Source organism: Manihot esculenta, chromosome 10 (genome assembly GCF_001659605.2).
Source record: "Manihot esculenta cultivar AM560-2 chromosome 10, M.esculenta_v8, whole genome shotgun sequence".
Taxonomy (NCBI): Eukaryota; Viridiplantae; Streptophyta; class Magnoliopsida; order Malpighiales; family Euphorbiaceae; genus Manihot; species Manihot esculenta.
This window is the reverse complement of record NC_035170.2, coordinates 2,089,962-2,111,601: the sequence shown is the minus strand read 5'-3', so window position 1 is coordinate 2,111,601 and position 21,640 is coordinate 2,089,962. Positions and strand designations below refer to the sequence as shown.

The 21,640-nt window shown below is 32.0% G+C and overlaps 2 protein-coding genes, 1 long non-coding RNA gene and 1 other non-coding gene across 4 annotated transcripts; 2 read left to right on the top strand and 2 right to left on the bottom strand.

Moving 5' to 3' along the window:
- The first annotated feature begins 1,014 nt into the window (after positions 1-1,014).
- LOC110623861 (cucumisin) lies at positions 1,015-4,307 on the top strand. The gene is made up of 9 exons (XM_043960757.1): positions 1,015-1,128; positions 1,238-1,323; positions 1,503-1,594; positions 1,705-1,948; positions 2,039-2,549; positions 2,642-2,715; positions 2,795-3,010; positions 3,154-3,265; positions 3,339-4,307. The coding sequence occupies exons 1-9, from the start codon at positions 1,024-1,026 to the stop codon at positions 4,089-4,091; spliced, it is 2,193 nt and encodes a 730-aa protein (XP_043816692.1). The 5' UTR covers positions 1,015-1,023; the 3' UTR covers positions 4,092-4,307.
- A 7-nt stretch (positions 4,308-4,314) lies between these two features.
- On the bottom strand, positions 4,315-4,387 carry TRNAA-UGC. Its single transcript has one exon. It is a non-coding gene; the product is annotated as a tRNA-Ala (tRNA).
- Positions 4,388-7,373: 2,986 nt separating this feature from the next.
- On the bottom strand, positions 7,374-9,359 carry LOC110624960. The gene is made up of 3 exons (XM_021770438.1): positions 8,706-9,359; positions 7,677-8,240; positions 7,374-7,601 (listed from the first exon to the last, which is right to left on the bottom strand). The coding sequence occupies exons 1-3, from the start codon at positions 9,357-9,359 to the stop codon at positions 7,374-7,376; spliced, it is 1,446 nt and encodes a 481-aa protein (XP_021626130.1).
- A 2,879-nt stretch (positions 9,360-12,238) lies between these two features.
- LOC110625351 lies at positions 12,239-12,781 on the top strand. The gene is made up of 2 exons (XR_002489573.2): positions 12,239-12,409; positions 12,496-12,781. It is a non-coding gene; the product is annotated as an uncharacterized LOC110625351 (long non-coding RNA).
- Positions 12,782-21,640: the final 8,859 nt, after the last annotated feature.

The following is a 21,640-nucleotide window of genomic DNA, read 5'->3' as shown; positions in this document are numbered from 1 at the left end:
AAAACCCAACTGACACTTTGTTTTCGATCTCTTTAACTCATACTTTTTCATAATCTCCAAAAATACTAAGAACCCAAAATATTTATTATTCTTAGCTCATTATTTAGTTCATTCAAAAATATTTAGAACCCAAAACATTTATTGTTCTTAGCTCATTATTTAGTTCATTCGCTATCGACATTCATTCATACCAAACCCGATATTCATATACCATCATGTGTCCAAATCTCATTTTTTTTATGGATCTACTAGTTATTGGTATGAATTTATATCCATCATGTGTCTAAATCTCATTCTTTCCATAGATTTACTAGTTATCTATGTGAATTTGAAATAGAGAGATTGAGTACTGTGAAATTATAAGGATAATTCAATATTTCTATCAAATTTAAAGTAGAAAGATTGAGTACCATAAAACTTGAAAGATAATTCAATGATTCTATTTTTTCATTAACGGTATTTTCGATAAAATAAAAATTCAGAAACGAAAGCATTCAAGTTTAAAATTGAGTGAAACATTTATTAATTATTACATAATTTAGAAATTAAAAAATAATTTATCAAAAAAAAAAAAAAGAAATCAAGAAAAATCCAAATTAACGTTGACAATCTGTAAATCACCTCGATGTTTAACACTAATGTTTTCTAGTGTAATTGCATTGTACTGTGCGTAACATTTGCATCATCGCCCTATACAATGTTGTGATTTGATTGAACTTTCCTTTTCTTTTTTTCCAATCATAGATAATTAAATATTCATATTAATTATAAAAAATCAGATACATAGGAGATAAATTATTACAATGTAGAGAAGTCAATGCATAAATAAAAAAATATATATGTAAAAATAATTAACTTTTAGGCAGGCAGGATTTTGATATTTTCTTAGTTGACGAGCTTAACAATAAATGTCTGAAAATCCGATGGAAGCAAAATTAGCTGACTTATTTTCTGAGCTTCTATAAAAGCCGAGTCTATTTTCTTTCACATTTCATCATCATACATGCAAAGAGATTTGCTGAAATGGGAAGTCAGAGTTTTTCCCTAGTTTGGCTTCTTCTTAATCTTATAGGCCTCTCCTCTACCCTACTCGTTTGCTGCAATGCCACACCCCATGAAGCTCGAAAGGCATTTCGTTTTCTCTTATATAGTTCTTTGAATTTAATTACTTTTATTTTTTATTTTCCAAATTATTTTTTTCTTGTTTTTTAATAATAATTTCATTTTGTGGAAGCAGGTGTATATTGTGTACATGGGTGACCTTCCAAAAGGTGAATTCAGTGCATCAGCATTTCACCTCACCATGTTACAAGTTGTTGGCAGGTTGGTTATTCACTTATTAGAATAATAAATTAAATATAAATGTTTTTTTTTCTATAATGCAAAAATTTATGAATTTAATGTCTCTGACGTCCCATTTTCTTTAATCTTTTTAAGCATAATAAATAAATATTAAGGTTTCTAGACAATCTAACTTGGTAAATGGATATTGCATTGACCAGTGGGGCGCCAGACTATTTACTCCACAGCTATCACAGGAGCTTCAATGGTTTTGTAGCTAAGCTGACCCAAGAGGAGGTGCAGAAATTGGCTGGTAGGTGTATGCTAATGACTCCCATATCATTAAAAATAAAATAAAATTGTTTAGAAGAAATCCCAACTTTCAGAATGCTTAATGTTTTTTTATTGTTCTTTTTGGATTAGGGATGAAAGGAATAGTGTCAGTGTTCCCAAGTCAAACGAAGAAACTCCTGACAACAAGGTCCTGGGACTTCATGGGTTTCCCCATGAATGTTACAAGATCAACTACTGAAAGCGACATCATTATTGGAATGCTCGACACTGGAGTTTGGCCTGAGTCTGAAAGTTTTAATGATGAAGGATTTGGTCCACCTCCTGCCAAATGGAAGGGCACTTGCCAAGAACCCTCCAATTTCACCTGCAACAAGTAAAGCCTCAAAACATCCTGATACTCACAAAATAAGTTTTCATGGGATTTCTAACTGAAATCTTCTATAATTTGTGTGTGAACTTACAGCAAAGTAATTGGTGCTCGATATTACCACACCCAAAGGAAATTTGGCCCTGAAGAAATCCCTTCCCCGAGAGATTCAGAAGGCCATGGATCTCATACTGCATCAACAGCAGCAGGCGACATAGTAAGCAAGGCAAGCCTACTAGGCCTTGGATCAGGCACTGCTCGAGGAGGCGTTCCTTCTGCAAGAATTGCTGTGTACAAGATTTGCTGGTCTGATGGATGTTCGGATGCTGACATTCTTGCAGCATTTGATGATGCAATTGCTGATGGAGTTGATATAATATCTCTATCAGTTGGAGGGTGGCCTACGGATTATTTTGAGGATTCAATTGCAATTGGAGCTTTCCATTCAATGAAGAATGGGATTCTCACATCCAATTCTGCTGGCAACGAAGGCCCTGATCCTGAATCAGTCTCAAATTGTTCTCCTTGGTCTCTTTCTGTGGCTGCTAGCACCATTGACAGGAAGTTCGTGAGCCAGGTGAAATTAGGAAATGGAGCAATTTATGAGGTAAGAGCATACAAGTTTAAGTTCATCATTTGATCATTGTGTCATCTCCTGGATTGGTAACTAAACCAGAAGTTTTCATTCTTCAATTGCAGGGAATTTCTATAAATACTTTTGACCCTGGAAATGTCATGTACCCAATCATCAATGGTGGAGATACATCAGAAGGGTACAAAATAATGAATCCTAGGACTTCAGCAGATGTAAAATTGGAAAATGTTGTACTGAGTTTTTGTTCTGAAATGCAGGTTTTGCAGCCTAGACACATTGAACAAGACATCTGCCAGGGGAAAAGTAGTTGTTTGTAACGGTTTCGATGAAGAAGGCACCATAGTTGCTGGTGTAGCTGGAGTAGTAATGCCTGATGATTTTTACCAAGATGTGGCCTTCAGTTTCGCTTTACCAGTTTCCATAATAACATCTAGCAATCAAACAGATATTTTGAACTACTTGAATTCCACTAGGTATCTGCAAAATTCTCCATTAATAGGATCTCATACAATGAGCAGATGCAAATCTATAAGTCTTAACATGCACTACTACATTTTAAAGTTTAGGCAATAGTATCTTCTGCAATGGTTGAATTAATTCTGTGATCTTTCACCAGTGAAGCAACTGCTGCAATATTGAAGAGTGTTGGGTTTAAGGATACATTTGCTCCATATGTAGTTTCATTTTCTTCAAGGGGACCTAATCCAATAACAAGTGATATTCTCAAGGTAATAGAAATTTTCTCCAATTTCATTTTCATCTACTCTGTCTCTGTTATTAACTTATTCTGGCAACCTGCAGCCTGACCTGACAGCTCCTGGAGTTGACATTTTAGCAGCATGGTCAGGAGCTACAACAGTGACAGGAGCACCATGGGACAACAGAGTAGTTCCATACAACATAATCTCTGGAACATCAATGTCTTGTCCTCACGCATCTGGTGCAGCTGCTTATGTCAAGTCATTTCACCCAACATGGTCTCCTGCTGCAATCAAGTCTGCTCTAATGACAACAGCCTATCCCATGAGTGCTGCTTCTAATGCAGATGCAGAGTTTGCTTACGGATCAGGACACATAAATCCTGTAAAAGCCATTGATCCTGGATTGGTATACGATGCTTCAGAGATTGATTACGTGAAATTTTTGTGCGGACAAGGGTATAATGAGACACAAATTCAGCTTGTGACAGGGGACAACAGTGCATGTTCTGAAGAAACAAATGGAACAGTGTGGGATCTAAACTATCCTTCATTTGCTCTATCTGCTGTTCCTGGGAAATCTGTAACTCGCGTCTTTCACAGAACTGTCACAAATGTTGGATCCTCATCGTCTACTTACAAGGCAATCTTAAAAGCTATGTCGGGTCTTAGTATCGAAGTTGAACCAGGTGTTCTGTATTTCAAGTCTGTGGGAGAAAAGCAATCATTTGTTGTGACAGTTGAAGCTACCTTTGGTGGATCTGCAAGCTCCTACTCAGGTGGTTTGATTTGGGATGATGGGGTGCATCAAGTGAGAAGTCCCATTATGGCATTTGTTTCTGATCCTGAAGAGTAGTTTGAGATTTGCCATTTACGTTTGAATTCTCTAGAAATGGGTGGAATTCCATTGATCAATAAATTTGATTGCTTTTGAAAATCTAGTTAATGATGCACCAATGCAGTTGTTTGTTGTTGTGGCATTTTGTTGTTTCTTTCTGTGTAATCTGCTCCAGTTATGAATATCGATTTCAGTTTTTTTAATGAAAAAAAAAAAAGAAAAAGAAAAAAAGGACATGGAGTGGAGATGCAGGGGATCGAACCCTGTACCTCTCGCATGCAAAGCGAGCGCTCTACCATTTGAGCTACATCCCCATGTTGTTAATTAATTTTAAAAGAATATATTAATAAAATTTTAATATACTTATTAGCTATTTTAGTACTTGGGTTTTAATAGTTAGAACTAAGATGATGCAAGAAATTTCCAAAATAAATCCATTAGAAAAATCAATCAAAGACAAAAGAGAGTCCTAATCTCAATTGAAAAATAAGCTGTGTGTCAGTTTTTCAACAATTCATTAGTATCTGCCAAGCAATTTGGCTTATAATTCCACTGGAAAAAAAATTATTATAATTTTAACTTCACTTTTTATATATTATAAAAAAATATAAATAAATCAATATTTTATACTATATTAATAAAAATAATACAATAAATTTTAAATTGTTATTATTATTAATTTATGGCTAAAATTTCTACTATATTAATAAAGACTTAGATTTTTACCATATAAAAATAATATGAATGTAACAAGACATTTATGGATTAATTTATTCTTGTTATTAATTATTTTGGAAGAAATTTCTTCACTATGTCAAAATATTTTGCTTATAATCTGATTTCAAAATAAAACTAGAAGTCTAGAATCAGTCATTGAAAAGAAATAAATAAAAAAAAAACAATTATTGATTAAATTATCTTTGTTAGTATACTAGGTAGTAAGAAGTTTCTTTGGTAATGCATTTGAAACACTGAATATAATAATTTCAATTTATTAGTACAATAAGAATGAATCTGTTGCCCATAAACCAGAAAGGACTAAAAACGACAAAAAGAAAAAATTATATATATAAAAAATAAAAATTACTCATCCTCTCAACACGTAATCCCAGTCAATAAGGACCTATGCTGTATAGCCGTTTTGCTGAAGTAGTTTGTAGTTTTTTTAAGGCTAGAAAAAAAAAGTGTTTTTGGATTTGTTGAATCGGATCTTGTGGTAATGATTTTTTTTAATTAATTATTTGCAGATGAAGAAATTAATCCACATCTGGGTTTCCTCCCCGTCAAAGAAGTCCTCTTCTTTTTGACTAAGGTGAAGACATAAATTAAATCATGATGTTATTTTTCATATTGTAATCCATACATATTATAGACTTTTTAGTCAACAAGTCAAGTCAATTTATATGGCTACTTGCAAATTTATCTATAAAATAAAATTAAGAAAAGCATGCGTGTTATTAAATTTAAATATTAATTAGGAGATTATGAGATTTAAAAAATAAAATTTATAAAAAAGAAAATATTTCTCCTTTATTATTTATTTTTTTTATTTATTCTCCTTTTATCTGTTAGTATCGTCTAATGACATCTCTATTACAATACTATCTATTTTTATCAATCAGAACTGTATGTATAAACGTGTCAGATTCATTTTCAAGTCAAGCGGCCATTAATTTTTTTAGCGCACGTATAGGCAGGATTGCGATTGCAAAGTGACCGGACATGTCATCATTTCTTACATCACATCATCGGGCTAGATTGCTTTTCACTGGACTTGAACTTGCGGACAACTCGGCCCAGCCAGCGTGTTTGGATCAAGGTTTAAAATGCTGGATTGATCAGTTAAAGGGGATTCATGAGATTTGGGTCAGTGTTATTTTCTTTAATTCGATCTCGTTCGGAGTAGATGAAGTTCGACCAACATTAAATTATATGTAAAATAAATATATATTTTTTAAAATAATACTTTTATTTTATATATATATATATATATATATATATATATATATATATATAGGAGGGAGAGATCCCAATTAAATTAATTTAGGCCAAACAACTCTAATATAATATGCATTTAGCAGTAAGTCAGCCTCACAGTTGGGATTATCCAACCACACAAGCTCAGCCTCTCCTGCCACTACTAATCTTTCAAAATGATCCACAACACTATTAGTTTCTCTAAAAATCTTTTTAACTTCCACCTCCCAATCTTACTGCAAAAGGCTATTGATGTTTCTTAATAAATTAGCAATTATGAAAGCTCCTTGACCTTGTCCTTGAACTAAAGCCACAGAAACTGCACAATCAGATTGTAATTCAATCTTCTTCCACCCTCTTTCCCAAGCCAACCTTAAAGCACTGTAAATTCCCCACAACTCCGCGTCCAAAGGATCACATCTACCCAAAGCAAGCGTAAAACCGCCAAGCCAGCAACCGAAATGGTCTCTGAAGACACCAACACAACCTCCACCACGAGAATTCACACTACCATCTGTGTTAACAGTTACCCATCCTAAGCCACCTAGTTGTCAAGCAATGAAGGATAAATATTTCAACCCATCCTTGTGCAGCGAGTCTCTCTACCATGCCACCTGGACCGTTTTGGCCTCCTTCAAAATAAAATCCGATGAGAGCTTAGAGTGGTGAGAATCACGATCAAAGACAAAGAAATTTCGCCACTTCCATAGCCATCATAAACCGACAACAAACACAATATCCCAAGAAACACCATTGATCTGAGCATCAATACTCTGTAAATTAGAGGCTAGCCACCTAAACACATCATTGGTAAAATTATTCTCAATTTGTTCAACACCAAGTTGATTCCACAATCGCATTGTCAAAGGGCAATCTCTTAAAGCATGAAAGATCGTTTCCGGTGCAGAAGAGCATAAGCCACAACCATCAAAATTAGTGAAACATCTCTTCTTCCTCTCTACGTTACATATAATTTTTCCATGAGCAACCTCCCACATAAACATGCTAACCCGTTGTTTCCTCTAGCCTTCCATATCCATTTCCAAACCTGCTAATGGTCTTTCCCATTAGAATTTAAAAGAACTTCATATACTGATTTAACAGAATACCTACCCAATGAGTTTCTGCTCTAAATCACGCCATCAGCATCCTCAATACCATTAGATAGAGTTAACAGTTGCAAGAAGCTCAAAATATTTTGGGGAAGAACTTCCCTCAAGACATCCCAATTCCATCCTACATCCAGTAGTTGCGAATTTTGTCTGATAGACTCAAATGGGAAGCAGGCACCAAAGCGAACTCAATTAAAGGTCTTATAGACAGCTATGAATCTGTCCAAAAGAGTATTTCATTCCCATAAACCACATTGTGACTGATTCCTTTACGAAGAAGCTCCAAACCAAAACACACCGCCCTCCAATTCATAGATGCTCCACTTTTCATCTTCATATCCCATGAAGCTCTACCAGCAGCATATTTCTTAAACAAATATTTAGCCCAAAACTCATCACAACTATGCAAAGCTCGCCATACTAGCTTCCCCACAAGTGCCTAGTTCATGTGTCTCATACAACGTATACCCAGTCCACCCATATGTTTAGACTTAGTCACCGTCGCCCAATTGACCAGGTGCAACTTCTTATCACTAGAATTTCCATGCCATAAAAAGTCTCTACATATCTTTTCCATTTCTTTGCAAACTGAAATAGGAAGCACTGTAATCTGCATTAAGAACACTGGAATTGCATTAAGAACCGAGCTAATCATAGTGACCCTCCCTGCTTTAGAATGCGTAGAGGCCTTCCAGCCAAACAATCTATGTTTCATCTTGTCAATAACCTCCCGAAATGAAGTTGGACCCACTCTACCATGAATCGAAGGCATCCTCAGATGGCTGCCAAGACTATCAGTTCTAGCCATCCCTGCCATATTCACTAAACTTTCAGCCAAATCTGAAGTAATATTTGGAGAGAAAAATATGGAGGACTTGCTGAAATTTATTCGTTGCCCAGACACAAGTGAAAAATCATTCAAAATCTTCAAGATACAACCCATCTGTTCAACCGAGGCTTCAGCGAAGAGGACCATATCATCGGCAAACATCAAATGAGATATAGCTGGTCCTCCTCTACATATAGGTATAGGCTTCCATAACCCCTCATTGACAAATGCAGCAATCATATTATTCAACTGCTCAATACATAAAACAAAAAGATAAGGGGACATAGCATCACCCTGCCGAACCCCTCGGGAAGGCCTGAACCCTTCTAATTTTTTACCATCCCATAGTAATTTCAACGTAGCCGAGCTGACACACTTCATAATATTATTGATCCAAGCATCTGAAAACCCAGTATTGGATAACACTAATTCAAGAAAGTCCCAATTAAGTCTATCGTAGGCTTTTTCCAAGTCGATCTTCAAAGCTATATAACCCTTAACCCCTTTAGTCTTATTCATCGAGTGGAGCACCTCTTGATATATAACAATATTATCCACAATTTGCCTTCATGGCACAAAATTGCTTTGTTCCGGGCCAATCAAGAATGGCATAACATACTTTAACCGATTAACCATAGTCTTTGTAATAATTTTGTATAAAACATTACAAAGACTTATTGGTCTAAAATGAGCAATATGGGTCGGATTCTCAACCTTCGGAATCAAAGTAATTAAAATGGAATTTAGCCTATCAGGCAAGGGATTACCATGCAAAACACCCAAAACAAGATCACACACAACATTACCTAAAACACTCCAAGAACGTTGGAAAAAGCCTGCTGTGAAACCATCCTCACCAGCAGTTTTAAAAGGTGCCATCTGAAATAAAGCTCGAGCCACTTCCTCTTTCTCATACGATTTCTCAAGGTCAGCACGAAGCTCCTCAGGGATTCGACGACAAGCAATGCCTTCAAGATTAGACAACACATAAGTCGAATCATTAGTGAACAAGCCCTTATAAAACTGAACAACTAAATTTTCTAACGAAGCCTCAGCAGTCACCCATTGCCCATTAGAGTCTTGAAGCGCCGAAATTAATTTTCTCTTCTTTTTAACTTTAACAGCCAGATGATGGAATTTAGTGTTTCGCTCACCAGAGACAATCCATTCTTCCTTTGATCGTTGGAACCAGTAAAGCTCTTCCTGTTTTAAAACCTCCTCCATCTTCTGATGTAAAAGAAAGTCTAGCTTGACTAAATTAGGAGAGTACTCGTTCAAAGCAAGAGCACGCTGTACCCCTTCAATTCTCCTCAAAAGTTGATGTTTCTTAGCAAAAATATTTTCAAATTCCTCTCTATTCCATTTCATTAATCCTTGTTGTAGACTCTCAATATTGTCCACAGCTCATTAGAATGATTCCAAATAGTACGAACAGAATCAACAAAATCAGGATGAGCAAACCAAGCCGCTTGGCAACGGAAGAAATTACCATTTGGCAAAGGTTGCTCTCCCAAAGATAAAATAATAGGGCAATGATCCGAATGGAATTTAGGAGGATGAACAATCCTAGCCTCAGCAAACCTCCACCGCCAAGCCGTTGTGCATACTCCTCTATCCAATTTAACCATCTTAATACCATCTCTCCCATCACTCCTACTCCAAGTAAAAGGCACCCCTTCATACCCCATGTCCACCAAAGTAGTATCAAAAAGCCAATCCTGAAACTCTCTAGAACCACTGGCATTATAAGTACGATACCCATATTGTTCCTCTATAGAGACCACAGCATTAAAATCTCCCAATACCACCCACTCCTCATCCATATTCAAACAAGAAAGTCTAAGGTCCTCCCATAACATGCGTCTAATGCCAGTGTTGGGACTCCCATATACAAAGCTAACAATAAGGAGAACCCCAAGTAGGCTTGATTCTGCAATTAATAAATTGAGGATGAGTGTTTAGCACTTCCAACTCAAATCCATTATTGTTCCAGCAAACCCAAATGCCTCCACTAAAACCAAAAGCCTCAACTTTGAGCCAATGTTCAAACCCCAAGTCTTTACAAATTTTATCAGCTTGGGATCCAGAAACACGAGTCTCCAATAAGGCTATCACATCAATTTTATAAAGCCTTCTATATTCATTAACAGCCCTTCTAAAATTTGACAAAACCGCCCCTTGACAATTTCAAGAAGAAATAATCATTAAAAAAATAATAATAATAAAGGAAAAGGGTAAAAAGCACCATATACCCACGAGATATCTTAGTTTCAAAAGGAGAAAAACTAAGAGAAATCAAATACTCATAAGGTCATCCACAGGGCCCTCCACATGTCCATTCCTTTCCGCCTGATCAATACCCATATTAACTGAGGTTGATGCTCCTAATAATGCAGTATCTATCTCCATAGTATTATTCTCTATTATACCAACATTATCTGGCGCAGAAGGATGAGGGAATTGAGGGTCTTTATGATTATCCACAGACACGGTAGGATTCTCTAAATTTGCAAGACCTACTCTACCATCCTTCTGAGCAACCACCCATTTATGAACCTCATCCGACCCTCTACTACCCCTGACCACCACATGTTCTTTCTCGGCAGTTACTTGTCTCGACACAGCAGGTCTCACACTAGAAGACCCAGGTGTTGTCCTTGAAGCACAAGGGATCACTTCCTTACCACTAATACTCACTGGTTTCGCTCTTGGAACATGAGGGCTGGTTCTATTACCACTATGAGTTGTCAGCATAGTAGCAAGAATATTCTTAGGCCCATAATTTCTTTCAACCTGGACCCCTTTCCCTTTCGACCCAGCAGTAGTAGAAATGTGTTGTTCTGTAGCCCCATGCACTTGATCAGACCCTTTTCTCATTAACCACCACATCTTCCTCTACAACTTCATTCAAAGTATGAAATCGATTCCCATCCTTATCCGACAGATCTTTCTTCCTAGAATCTCATTGTTTGGCATTATCTTGATTATTTTGTTGCCTTCCTTGCCCTCTAGGATTACGCTTTCTTTCCTTCCGGACCATCATACATTCGCCAAAATCTTCTAAAATTTCCGGATTAACATCTTTGAATCTTGCGTCAACACCCTCATTGTCAACCACAGTCACCGTCACCGGTACGTCAGGGTTGCTACTATGAGTCTTCGCCGGACAATGATCAGCAACATGACCAAATCTCCCACATTTGAAACAAATCATGTGCAAACCCTCGTACTCAATCTTTCTAATACGTTTTTGCAGTTTGAATTTTGAAAGAAGAGGTTTAGAAAGATCAACTTCAACACACATCCTAGCGAACCGGCCTCTAGAAACCAAACTCGTCCTTGTATCCACCCTTATTAGTTTACCCACCTTAGCTCCCACTCTCATAAGGAAATTCTCATCATAATATTCTATTGGGAGGCAAGGAAACCAAATCCATATGGTAAGCTTCTCAAAAGTTGCTTGGAAAGGATCAAATTCCGGGCACCATCTGCGAATAGTCAAATAATGGTCTGCGATAACCCAAGGTCCCTCTAGGAGTGCATATTCATAATCATCAGTACTGTTGAATTTCATCAAGTAAAACCCATTCTCAATAGAAATAATATCTATTGGGGAAGTAGGTTTCGACAGCTCCTTGATCCTTCGCAACAAATAGGTATAACCTATTGTTTTTTCCCATTAACTTGATCAACAAAGAACGAGACCATGACTTATACAACATCTCTTTCTCTTTCCTAGACAACCGAATCTCAGGGCAAAGCTCATCTTTCTCCTCATCAGCCTCCTTATCCGAGAGAACATCAGTCACATTATCAGTATTAAGAATACTAATATTCTCAGGAACCCTAGTGTCTCCGCCTTCATTAACCACCATATCATGAAAAGACGGCGCTCCATCTGTTCTCCCCCTTAGTATTATCCTCCATATCCTCCTCAGTATCTTCCAACTCTGGCTCACCATCCAGTTCTTTTCTCCATTTACGTGTGCTCCGATGCACAAGACCATCCTCTTTCATCATGTGTATTTTTTTTTTTATTTTTTTTTTGCAAATTAAAGGTGTATTTGAATTGTAAATACTTTTATTTATTTCAGATATAATCAATATCTACGTTTTTCTTTTTAGAGTATAATGAATCTTTTGTGTGGGCCACACACACATGACTTAAGCGAGGGGTAAACGCGTTGCCCATTATCATTTCTATACTAATAATAAATTATATATATCTTCCAGACTTGTGATACCTAATTTTCAAGCCACTGCCTTCAAATTCTCTCTCACACCTACATTTTCATAAACAAGAATCAATATGCCTAAGGTTCTTGCAGCTTTTGTTTTTCTGTTGATCATCGTTGCCATGTCTCATGATCAGCACCCAGCCGGAGGCGGTGAAGCCAGAGCGCTATCACTCAAACAAGGTACTTTATTTAAGATTTTATTTAATTAATTAAGATTTAAGATTTATATATATATATATATATATTTTGGGTTTGTATTATTGCAGTGAATTCGACGAATTTCTTTGCTACACTAGGGCTTGAGTGCAAGTGTTGTGATGGTGATGAAGGTGAATGCAGAAGCTCATGGCAGTTATCTTGCTCAAACCTTCAATGCAAGCCGTGGAAATCTTACTGATTACTTCACACACACTGTTTCTTGATTATACGGCTGCTTGTTGCCCATAAATCACGCATGTTTCTTTGTCTTTTATATGTATAGCTTCAATTAGGACTTAAATTTAATAACTTATTTTGAAAAAACTTAATTATTTATTATCTATATTTTAATTCCATCAACTTAAAAATTCTTTTATCTTTATTTAAAACAATTGTCTATTTTTTAGTTTATAAAATTAAAATAAAAATATTTAAATTATTAATTTAGAAAAATAAGAGTAAATATGTTTGTAAATTTAACCTGATTTAATAATAAAAAATAAATAAAATCTTCGTTTATCAAACAGCTCAATTATAACATAATAAACACTTAAATCTTAAAAAAATATATTATTTTTAAACAATTAATTTTTTAAAAAATATATATTTTAAATATTTAAATTTTAAAAAAATCTATTTTTAAATATAATTTTAAAATTATGAATTTAAAAAATTACTTTTAAATATAATTTTAAAATCAAAATGCATGCATGCTGGGTTCCACGAGAGCCAATAACATTGAGACGATGTCGTTTTCTAAAGGACTAAGCCTACTGGAAAATAATTGGTAGAGGAGTCAAAAAAAACAGTGGCTAAATATACGTTAGGCCCCAAAAAAAAACACCATGAAAAGGGGCCGAAGAAAATCTAAGGGTGAAATTGTAAATGACCAAAGTGTATACGAAAAAGACAGTGTGAAGGGCTGAAACGTTAAAGCACTCCTAGACTAATTGAGGGATACAATTGTAAAATGCCAGAATTGATTAATAATCGTATTTTAAGTTGCACATAAAATAACCCTAAAAAGGAAATGCGTGAAAACTTCTCTATTTAAATTTAAATATATTAAAATTATATTTACCCATCTTAAATTAATTATACTTATTTGAACACGTCTCATATTTATATAATTTTAATTAATAAGTATCGAGAGAGTGATATATCACTTTTATTTTTAAGTGAATTCGAAAATTTAATTTTTATAAGTGAAGTAAATACTCGTTAAAAGTATTTTACTTTTTAATAAATTGACTCTGTATTAATAGAATAGTACTTATAATTATGTAAAAAAATTTATATAATTTTATATTTTAAAATTATTATATAATTATAAAAGGAGTATTGAAAAAAAATTATTTTAAGGAATTACGAGAATGAGAGAATGGGCAGTTGAGTCTTTTTTGAAGAGTAGAAAACAGTTAAGAAAAAGTGAAAATGGATGGAGAATAATGGTTTTTATATTATGATTTTAATCGTAAATTTTGAATATGGTTTAAGAAACAAAGTAATTATCATTTATTCTCAATAAAAGACAAAACGACCCAAGCATGAAGAGTCAATCTAGACATGCCACGTGTTTAAGATCGTGAAGACAACTGTAACGTTCGAATCTAAAGAATTAAAGACAAATGGAGAGATCTCTTATATAATATAATAATCGCTCAAAATAAATCATGAGCTGTCACCATAAGACAGACCACATGGTAAAGATTTAGGGATGTAAACGGGTAGGGTACCCGCGAAATTGAGAGTACCCAAATCCGAACTCGATTATATATAAAATTACCGAACCCGTCCCAAATCCGTTTAGTATTTTAATTTTATTACCCGTATCCGTTCTAAATCTGTTTAACAATATCCGTACAGTACCCGAACCCGACCGAACCCGATTTTTTTAAATTCAATTCAATGAAAAAAAAAATTAAAAATTTAGATATTATAATCCAAATATCAAACCTGAATTAGAAAATTTGCACAACCCAAATATCAACCTCAATTAGCTATTCAACCTAAAACTATCCCTAAGATATGCACAACTCAGAAATGCCCAGCAGAAACATTGGAGAACAATAATCAAATAACAAATAATTAAATTTTTTAACCGTATCCAAGTAATCTAATTAATAGTTCATAAATTCTAAAATTCTTTAATCACATAAAAGATCTTGATTATCAAAAAATTTGATTGCAAACCTGAGGAGAGTTCCAGGGAGATGTCGCCGACGCCGATTGTGGAGAGGCAAGGGTTGTCTCCGGCAGTCGTCAGTGAAGTGGGGGAGAGAATGGTCAATCGGAAAGAGTAGATGTCACCGACTGAGGAGAGAGAAGGAGATGTCGCCGATGCCGACCGGGGAAGAGGGAAGAGTTGTCTCCGACTAAGAAGTGGGAGATGTGGCCATTGGAGAGAGAGAATGAGATATCGGGAGAAAGAAGATTTATCGTCGACTGGGGAGAGAAAGGAGACATTGCCGGTGTCGACTGGGCTGCCGGCACTCGTCCGTGAAGTGGGGGAGAGAGGCGTTGACTGGGAAGTGGGACTGTGGGAGATGTTACCGACTGGAGAGAGAAGGAGATGCCGACTGGCCTGCGCCGGCAGTCGTCAATGAAGTGGAGGAGAGAGGAGTCGATCGAGAATTATGGGAAGGGAAGCAGGGGAGAGAGGGGAGAGAGGTGCCGACGGAGGGAGGGAAGTAAAAATGAAAAAAAGAAATTAAGGATTAGGGTTAGGGTTAGTTTTGTGATATACTAATCAGGTTCGGGTAACGGGTATCTGATCATCTAATTCTGAACCCTACCCGAATCCGAGACAAGTAAAATTTTTCAAATCCAAATCCGCCTAAATCCGTTTTGTAAAAACCCAAATCCGTCCTAATAGGGTTTGAGCGGATCGGGTACCCGTGAAAACCCGCCCAACTGACATCCCTATAAAGATCTAATAAGCTGATACACGGTCGCAAAGGTCTCACTCATAGAAAGTAAGATTAGGACAATACTTAGTTGCTTCACTAAGATTTGCCTTCCCTCGAGTAGATCGAATGTTCATGAAAAGCTACGTTAGTAGATGTAACCTAATAGATCTCCACTATACCTACAAACATAGGATCTCCTATCTAATAGTCGATACCAGTCGAATTTTCAAAAGATTTGATAACTAACTTCATCTTTTTTTATAGTATAAAAAAAAATGTGCACAGAAATTAAAATATACATTTTTACACACTCATTTTAAATTAAAGAAATTAATTACATTCACTCATTTTATTAGTTGATTAACTTGAACATTAGAATGGTTGTCCATAAACACCAACCACCTCGCATGTTCTCTTTTACAGATTGACTAATTGCAGTTCAATTCTATTTTCTACCACATCAATTTGTAGTATGAATTATGTGGTATTCAGACTCTAAATTGATTTACTCATCTAGATTCATATAAAGAGGATCCACTAAACGAACAAATAGTTATTTTTAAATTTTAAAAGTGTTATGCTCGAAACATTAATTAAAGAAAAATAAACCATTATTATTCCATCTCACTTTTCTTAGAGTATTTTTTTTTAATTCAAATGTGACATGTCAATCAATTTTCTTTTTTACCTACAAAATATTATTACATTTCAAGGCCCATAAAGACAAAAAGCCTTCGACGATAAATATATAAAAAATTAAAAATTTCAACCAATTCAAATCAATAACTCAATTTAAAAAGTAGGAATCAAACTGACTAAAATTGAATTTAAAAAACCCAACTGAAATGCTTCGAGACCATTCCATGTAGGCCAATTATTCATCACGTTTTGGCAATTCAGAGGCTACACGTAGGGGTGAGCATTCGGTCGGTTCGGTTTTGAACCGAACCGAACCGAATAAACCGAAAATCAAAATTTTAGTGTTTATAAAAACCGAACCGAATCGATTTTGATCAGAAACCGAACCGAACCGAACCGGTCTGATTCGGTTCGATTCGGTTCGGTTTGATCGGTTTAGATTTTTAATAATTTTTTTATTTTTTACACTTTATTTTTAATATTTTAAAATTTAATTAAAATATTTTAATCTTAATATGATTTAATTTCTCTATATTATTGAAAAAATATATTATTATCACTAATCGGTTCGGTTCGGTTTTTTTGGTTTTTTTTATCAAAATCGAACCGAACTGAAATAACCGAAATTTCTGAAATTAAAAATCGAACCGAACTGAAATGTATAAAAAACCGAACTAAATTTTTAAATCGATTCGATTCGGTCAATTTTTTTTATTTGAACCGAATACTGTTCACCCTAACTACACCTAAAATGACTTTACATGTATGTATTCCAGAACCCAGAAAAGAATAAAAAAATAATAAAAAAAAAAAGATAAAGAATATTACATATGTATGATTCTATATTTTGGTGCAATTTGACTTGGTTGCTTCGCCTCCTTCACTACCATGCAATTGCATCTCCTTTTCAATTCATAAATAGCTTAGGCTCACCCATGTCACATTTGCATTCTTTTTTTTTTTTTTCCCGATTCAATGCTTCTTCTAGAACTATGACTCTATTTGACATTGAAATCCCATGTCACACTAAATTATTTGGTTAAATTAATTTTTAAAATATGATTTTCTCAACGAGAGTTGCAATACGCAACTTTTGACATTTCTATTTCATTTACCTTTATATATCCAACTAGAATATGTTCCTCTCCCATTTTGTGCAATTTGCTGTGAATTTCCCTATTTTTTGACTGCCAAAGTTCCAGAATTTTCCTTCATCTATCCACTCTTTCATATCTATTTTCTGAAGTACTCACACGTTTAATTTATTATAAATATATTAGTTTTTTAATAAAATTTATAAATTGAGATTCTCATCTAATTTCTCTCTTTTTTACTAAATAAATAAAAAAAATATATGTATATAATTTCATTAATGTGGGGATAATAAGATTTTATAAAAGAAATAGATTATTTGATGAAAATTTTAGATTTTTTTTACTAATTTTGTAATAATTAAATATTAATTATTTCATTAATCAAACATTGTTTATAATATAGGAAATTAAATATTTAAATTTTAATGACTTTTTTTCCTAAATGATTCTCCACTTGATGAATATAATATATGGAGAAAAATTATCCATTTATAAAAATAAGTTAGTGAGGCGTGTGATGGAATACGTTATCATAAAGTAGGGTTACGTATAAAGGAAGATCACGTATAAAGGATCTAATAAGTTAGTATGCAGCCACATAAGTTTTCCAAAAGAAAATCAAGACGTCATACACTCTATGCATCACTAAGACTCGTCATCTTTTGAATAGGTTGATTCTTCATGAAAAATTATTAAATATAATGTAATAGATTCTCATTTCATTTATAATTACCAAATTTTATATTCATTAGTTTGTACTAGTCAGATTTTTAATAAATTCAATAACTAATTTTATTTTTTTACAGTATAAAAACTAATAAATTTTTATAAATTAATTTTAAACTCAAAATATTTCATTACATTCACTCATGAGTTTATTAATCTGTGTTGGAGTTATATCCATAAACATCAATCCCTTCATATTTTTTTTGTATAAATTGATTAATTACATTTAAGTTTTATTTTTAATCACATCAATATCCATACAATAATTAAAAAAATTAAAGGAATTTTAGATTTTAATCTAACAATATAAAATTATTAGAAAATTTTAAAAAGTTAAATTTAACCATCAATTAAAAAAATAAAAACACGTTATTTTAGTGCAATAATAGAAAGCAATAAAGTTGAAAGAAGGCAGACGGGAATTTTAGTGAAGCGGTAAAGCAAGCAAAAGATTTGGACAAATGCCAAAGATCCATAGAGGCTGTACCAATGACCCACCTTAGAAAATCACTTATATGTCAATTATTTTTTGAAAATAAAAAATAAAAAATAAAAAATTATTCTTTTCAAAAGTTAATTCGCGTGATATAGTCTATTAATTGTATTTAATTTTCTTTAAATTATTTAATTTTCTTTAAATTATTTAATTTTTATTTGATAAAAAATATTTTATTAACTAATTTATTTGAATGGAACCTTCCTCAAAAATATTTTAGCCTTAAATTATATATATATATATATATATATAAAAGTTGACCTCTTTTTCTCTTTTATATATATTTTTTGTTTTTGTTTGCACTTATCCGAAGCTATCCAAAACGAACCTAAAGAATCAAAGATATCCTACTAAATTCTTCAACTATATCTCATACGTTGTCGTTTTATCATCTCAGAATCATCGTTCATATATATGTTCTTCTACTGGTCAAAGAATTTTTTTTTCCTTTAATTAATTTTGTAATAGATTTTCAGACTTGAGAAATCTCACATTTATCATTATACACTTTGCTATTCAATTTTCCCCAACAATGGATTAATAAAATAATAATTAAAAACAATGATTTTCCATATAAAAAGTATATTTATAATTAGCATATAATCAAACAAACAATTTTTAATTAATTTACGAGATAAATATTTGATAGTTAGAAAATTGTAGTTAGCATATAATCTTTTTTTTTTTTTTTCATTTTAAATAAATAAATTAAAGGATAAAAGGGACATGAATTATGGCCACATAATCTAAAGTTGGCCCCTATCATCAATGACAATAGGACTTTACTACTTTAGGAAATAGGACATTGATTTGTCACTTTACTTGCATATATATGTCGTTTCATTGATATTTTAGTGTTATTATGATTAAATTATGTTAAAAATAATTTTAAATAATTTTTTAATATTTTTTAAAAATTATTTTTCTCAAAAAGTAATTCTATAGTTATATTAAATAAATCTTGTGTTTGAAGAAAATTATAAAAAGTATGTGATAATCTGAGATTCAGAAAGAAAATAGGGTTTTTGCATCTATCAGGGAATTTGGTCTAGATGGATCGTGTTTCTCTTTTTTATTCTTTTTTTTTTATTCTCTAGAACATATAACTATTCTCCTGCTACAGTGCTGATAAGATTATAGCATAATTGAATTTGCTCTCTTACTCTCAATGTTAAATGAGTTGGACTCTTCTCTTATGAGTTCGGGCCTTCAGTCTGCTTTAACTGCGAGAGGTCTGATAGAATCAGATTTTGAGTCTGACTTTTCTTTTAGAGTTGGATTTCAATCTGAATACTAATATCTCAGCGATCATAATATAATTTTTGAAAATTTTATAAACTCTAAATTTACTTTTTCAATCCACTAAATTATTAGATTAAGAAAATTTTAAAATTTTATCTTTCTTTATTTTAAAAATTTTTCACTTATTTATCTAAATACAGTGTAAAGAAAGAGGCAAACCGTAGCATTTTATTAGAAATTTGTCTTGTTTAAAATAAGAGAATCTTATCAAGATGTTGATGAAATTCCTAATTCCTATCAAAAACTAATTGCATAGGTGGTTGTCATCTTCAAAAGAGCCAATGATTTATAAATTTAATTAAAAGGATTTGGTGCTAATGATTCCAAGATTAGGATCAATATTATCTTGATTCCTATAATTATAAAACAACAATTTTAAGAAAAGATAAGTACCCTCCAATCCTATACATCCACGTCACTTGCATTATGGCACAACAGCAATAAGTAACAAGTAATCTACCTTGTTATTATATTATCCCCACTTTATTCTCTTTCCATATATTATTCTTTAAATTATTATACTTCTATACTAATTTCTCTTCAAAATAAATATTTTATTAAATTATTTGAGAAAATGTTAACAGATCAACTTATACATAATCCATATCCATAATCATTAGATAACGCTGCATTGTAAAACTTTGAAATGTCAAGAATAGAATTTAAAAATTCAAATTAGAGATAAACAGTATTTGATTTAGATTGAAAATTTGATCAAATAAAATTATTAATATTTTAAAAATAATTGTTTATTTTAAAAATAATAATTTTTTTAAAATAATTTTTTTTAATAAAAAAATATTTTTTTATTAATTAAATTCTTTAAATATTTCAAATACTAAAAAATTATAAAAAATAATAATCTATTATCATAGATTTAGTCTAATAATAAATACATCCGAATAAATTTGAAAGCTATCAAATACTACTTCAATCTATTATTTTTATTTAAAGAGAAAAACTTAAATATTTTCAAAATTATAAGATTTCACCGACTGATTTGGTCAAATCAACATTAAATGCTCTTTACAGATTACTTATATTTATCGAATTCAATTTGATTATTGATTGAATAAACTAAAAATAATTAAATTATTTAGACGAAAGATAAATTATAATCATAAATTGTATTAGATTTAGTTGATTTTTATTAATTGGACTGAATTTTGAATTTTAATTTTATTAAAAAATAATAAATTTATTTTTTTAATGAAAATTAAAAATTAAAATAGTAAAATTTAAAATTTTTTTAATTTATTTAAATGCACTTATTATTAAATTAAGTCTCTGTATAATTAATTTTTTAAAGGAAGAGAATCATTATTTTTTTATATTCTAAAAAAATGATAATTTTTTTAGAATATGAAAGTTACAATTTTTTTGAAAATATAGATTCTTATTTTAGTTAATTACTTAAGGGAATATTTTTAATTGAAATCAAATATGAACGCTTCCATTTTTAAAGTCGGTGGTTGGTAAATTTCAATCTTATTTTGTTTCAATTTAATTATACAGAATTTTTTTGAGATTTTCTTTTTGAATTTGAAAAAAAATGCATTACAATTAGATTAAAAAAAGACTCAATTTTACATATTTTTCACATTTTAATCCTAATATTTCAGTTTAAACTTATTTTTTCAACCTTTTGCAATTTTAGCAAATTTTTAAATTAACATATAAAGTTGCATTTTTTAACATATAAAAGTCAATTATATTTTCAAACAAAAAAGTCAATTACTTTCAATGATATCTTTGTACACATGAAATTTAATGAAATAAAATAATGAGTAATTTTAAAATTAATACCATAATTTTACACATATATTTCCATATAAAAAATTCACATAAAAAATAAAATTACTGCATATTATAAAAATAAAATATTGTTAATAAAGTTAAATTATTAAGTTATTGAATATAAATTTAAATTAGTTAAATAAATAAATTTTAAATATTAAATAATTTATAAAAAAAATATTTATATACTCATAACTTTAATTTAATTTAATGATAAATATATCTAAATAAATCTAACGTTTATGTATTT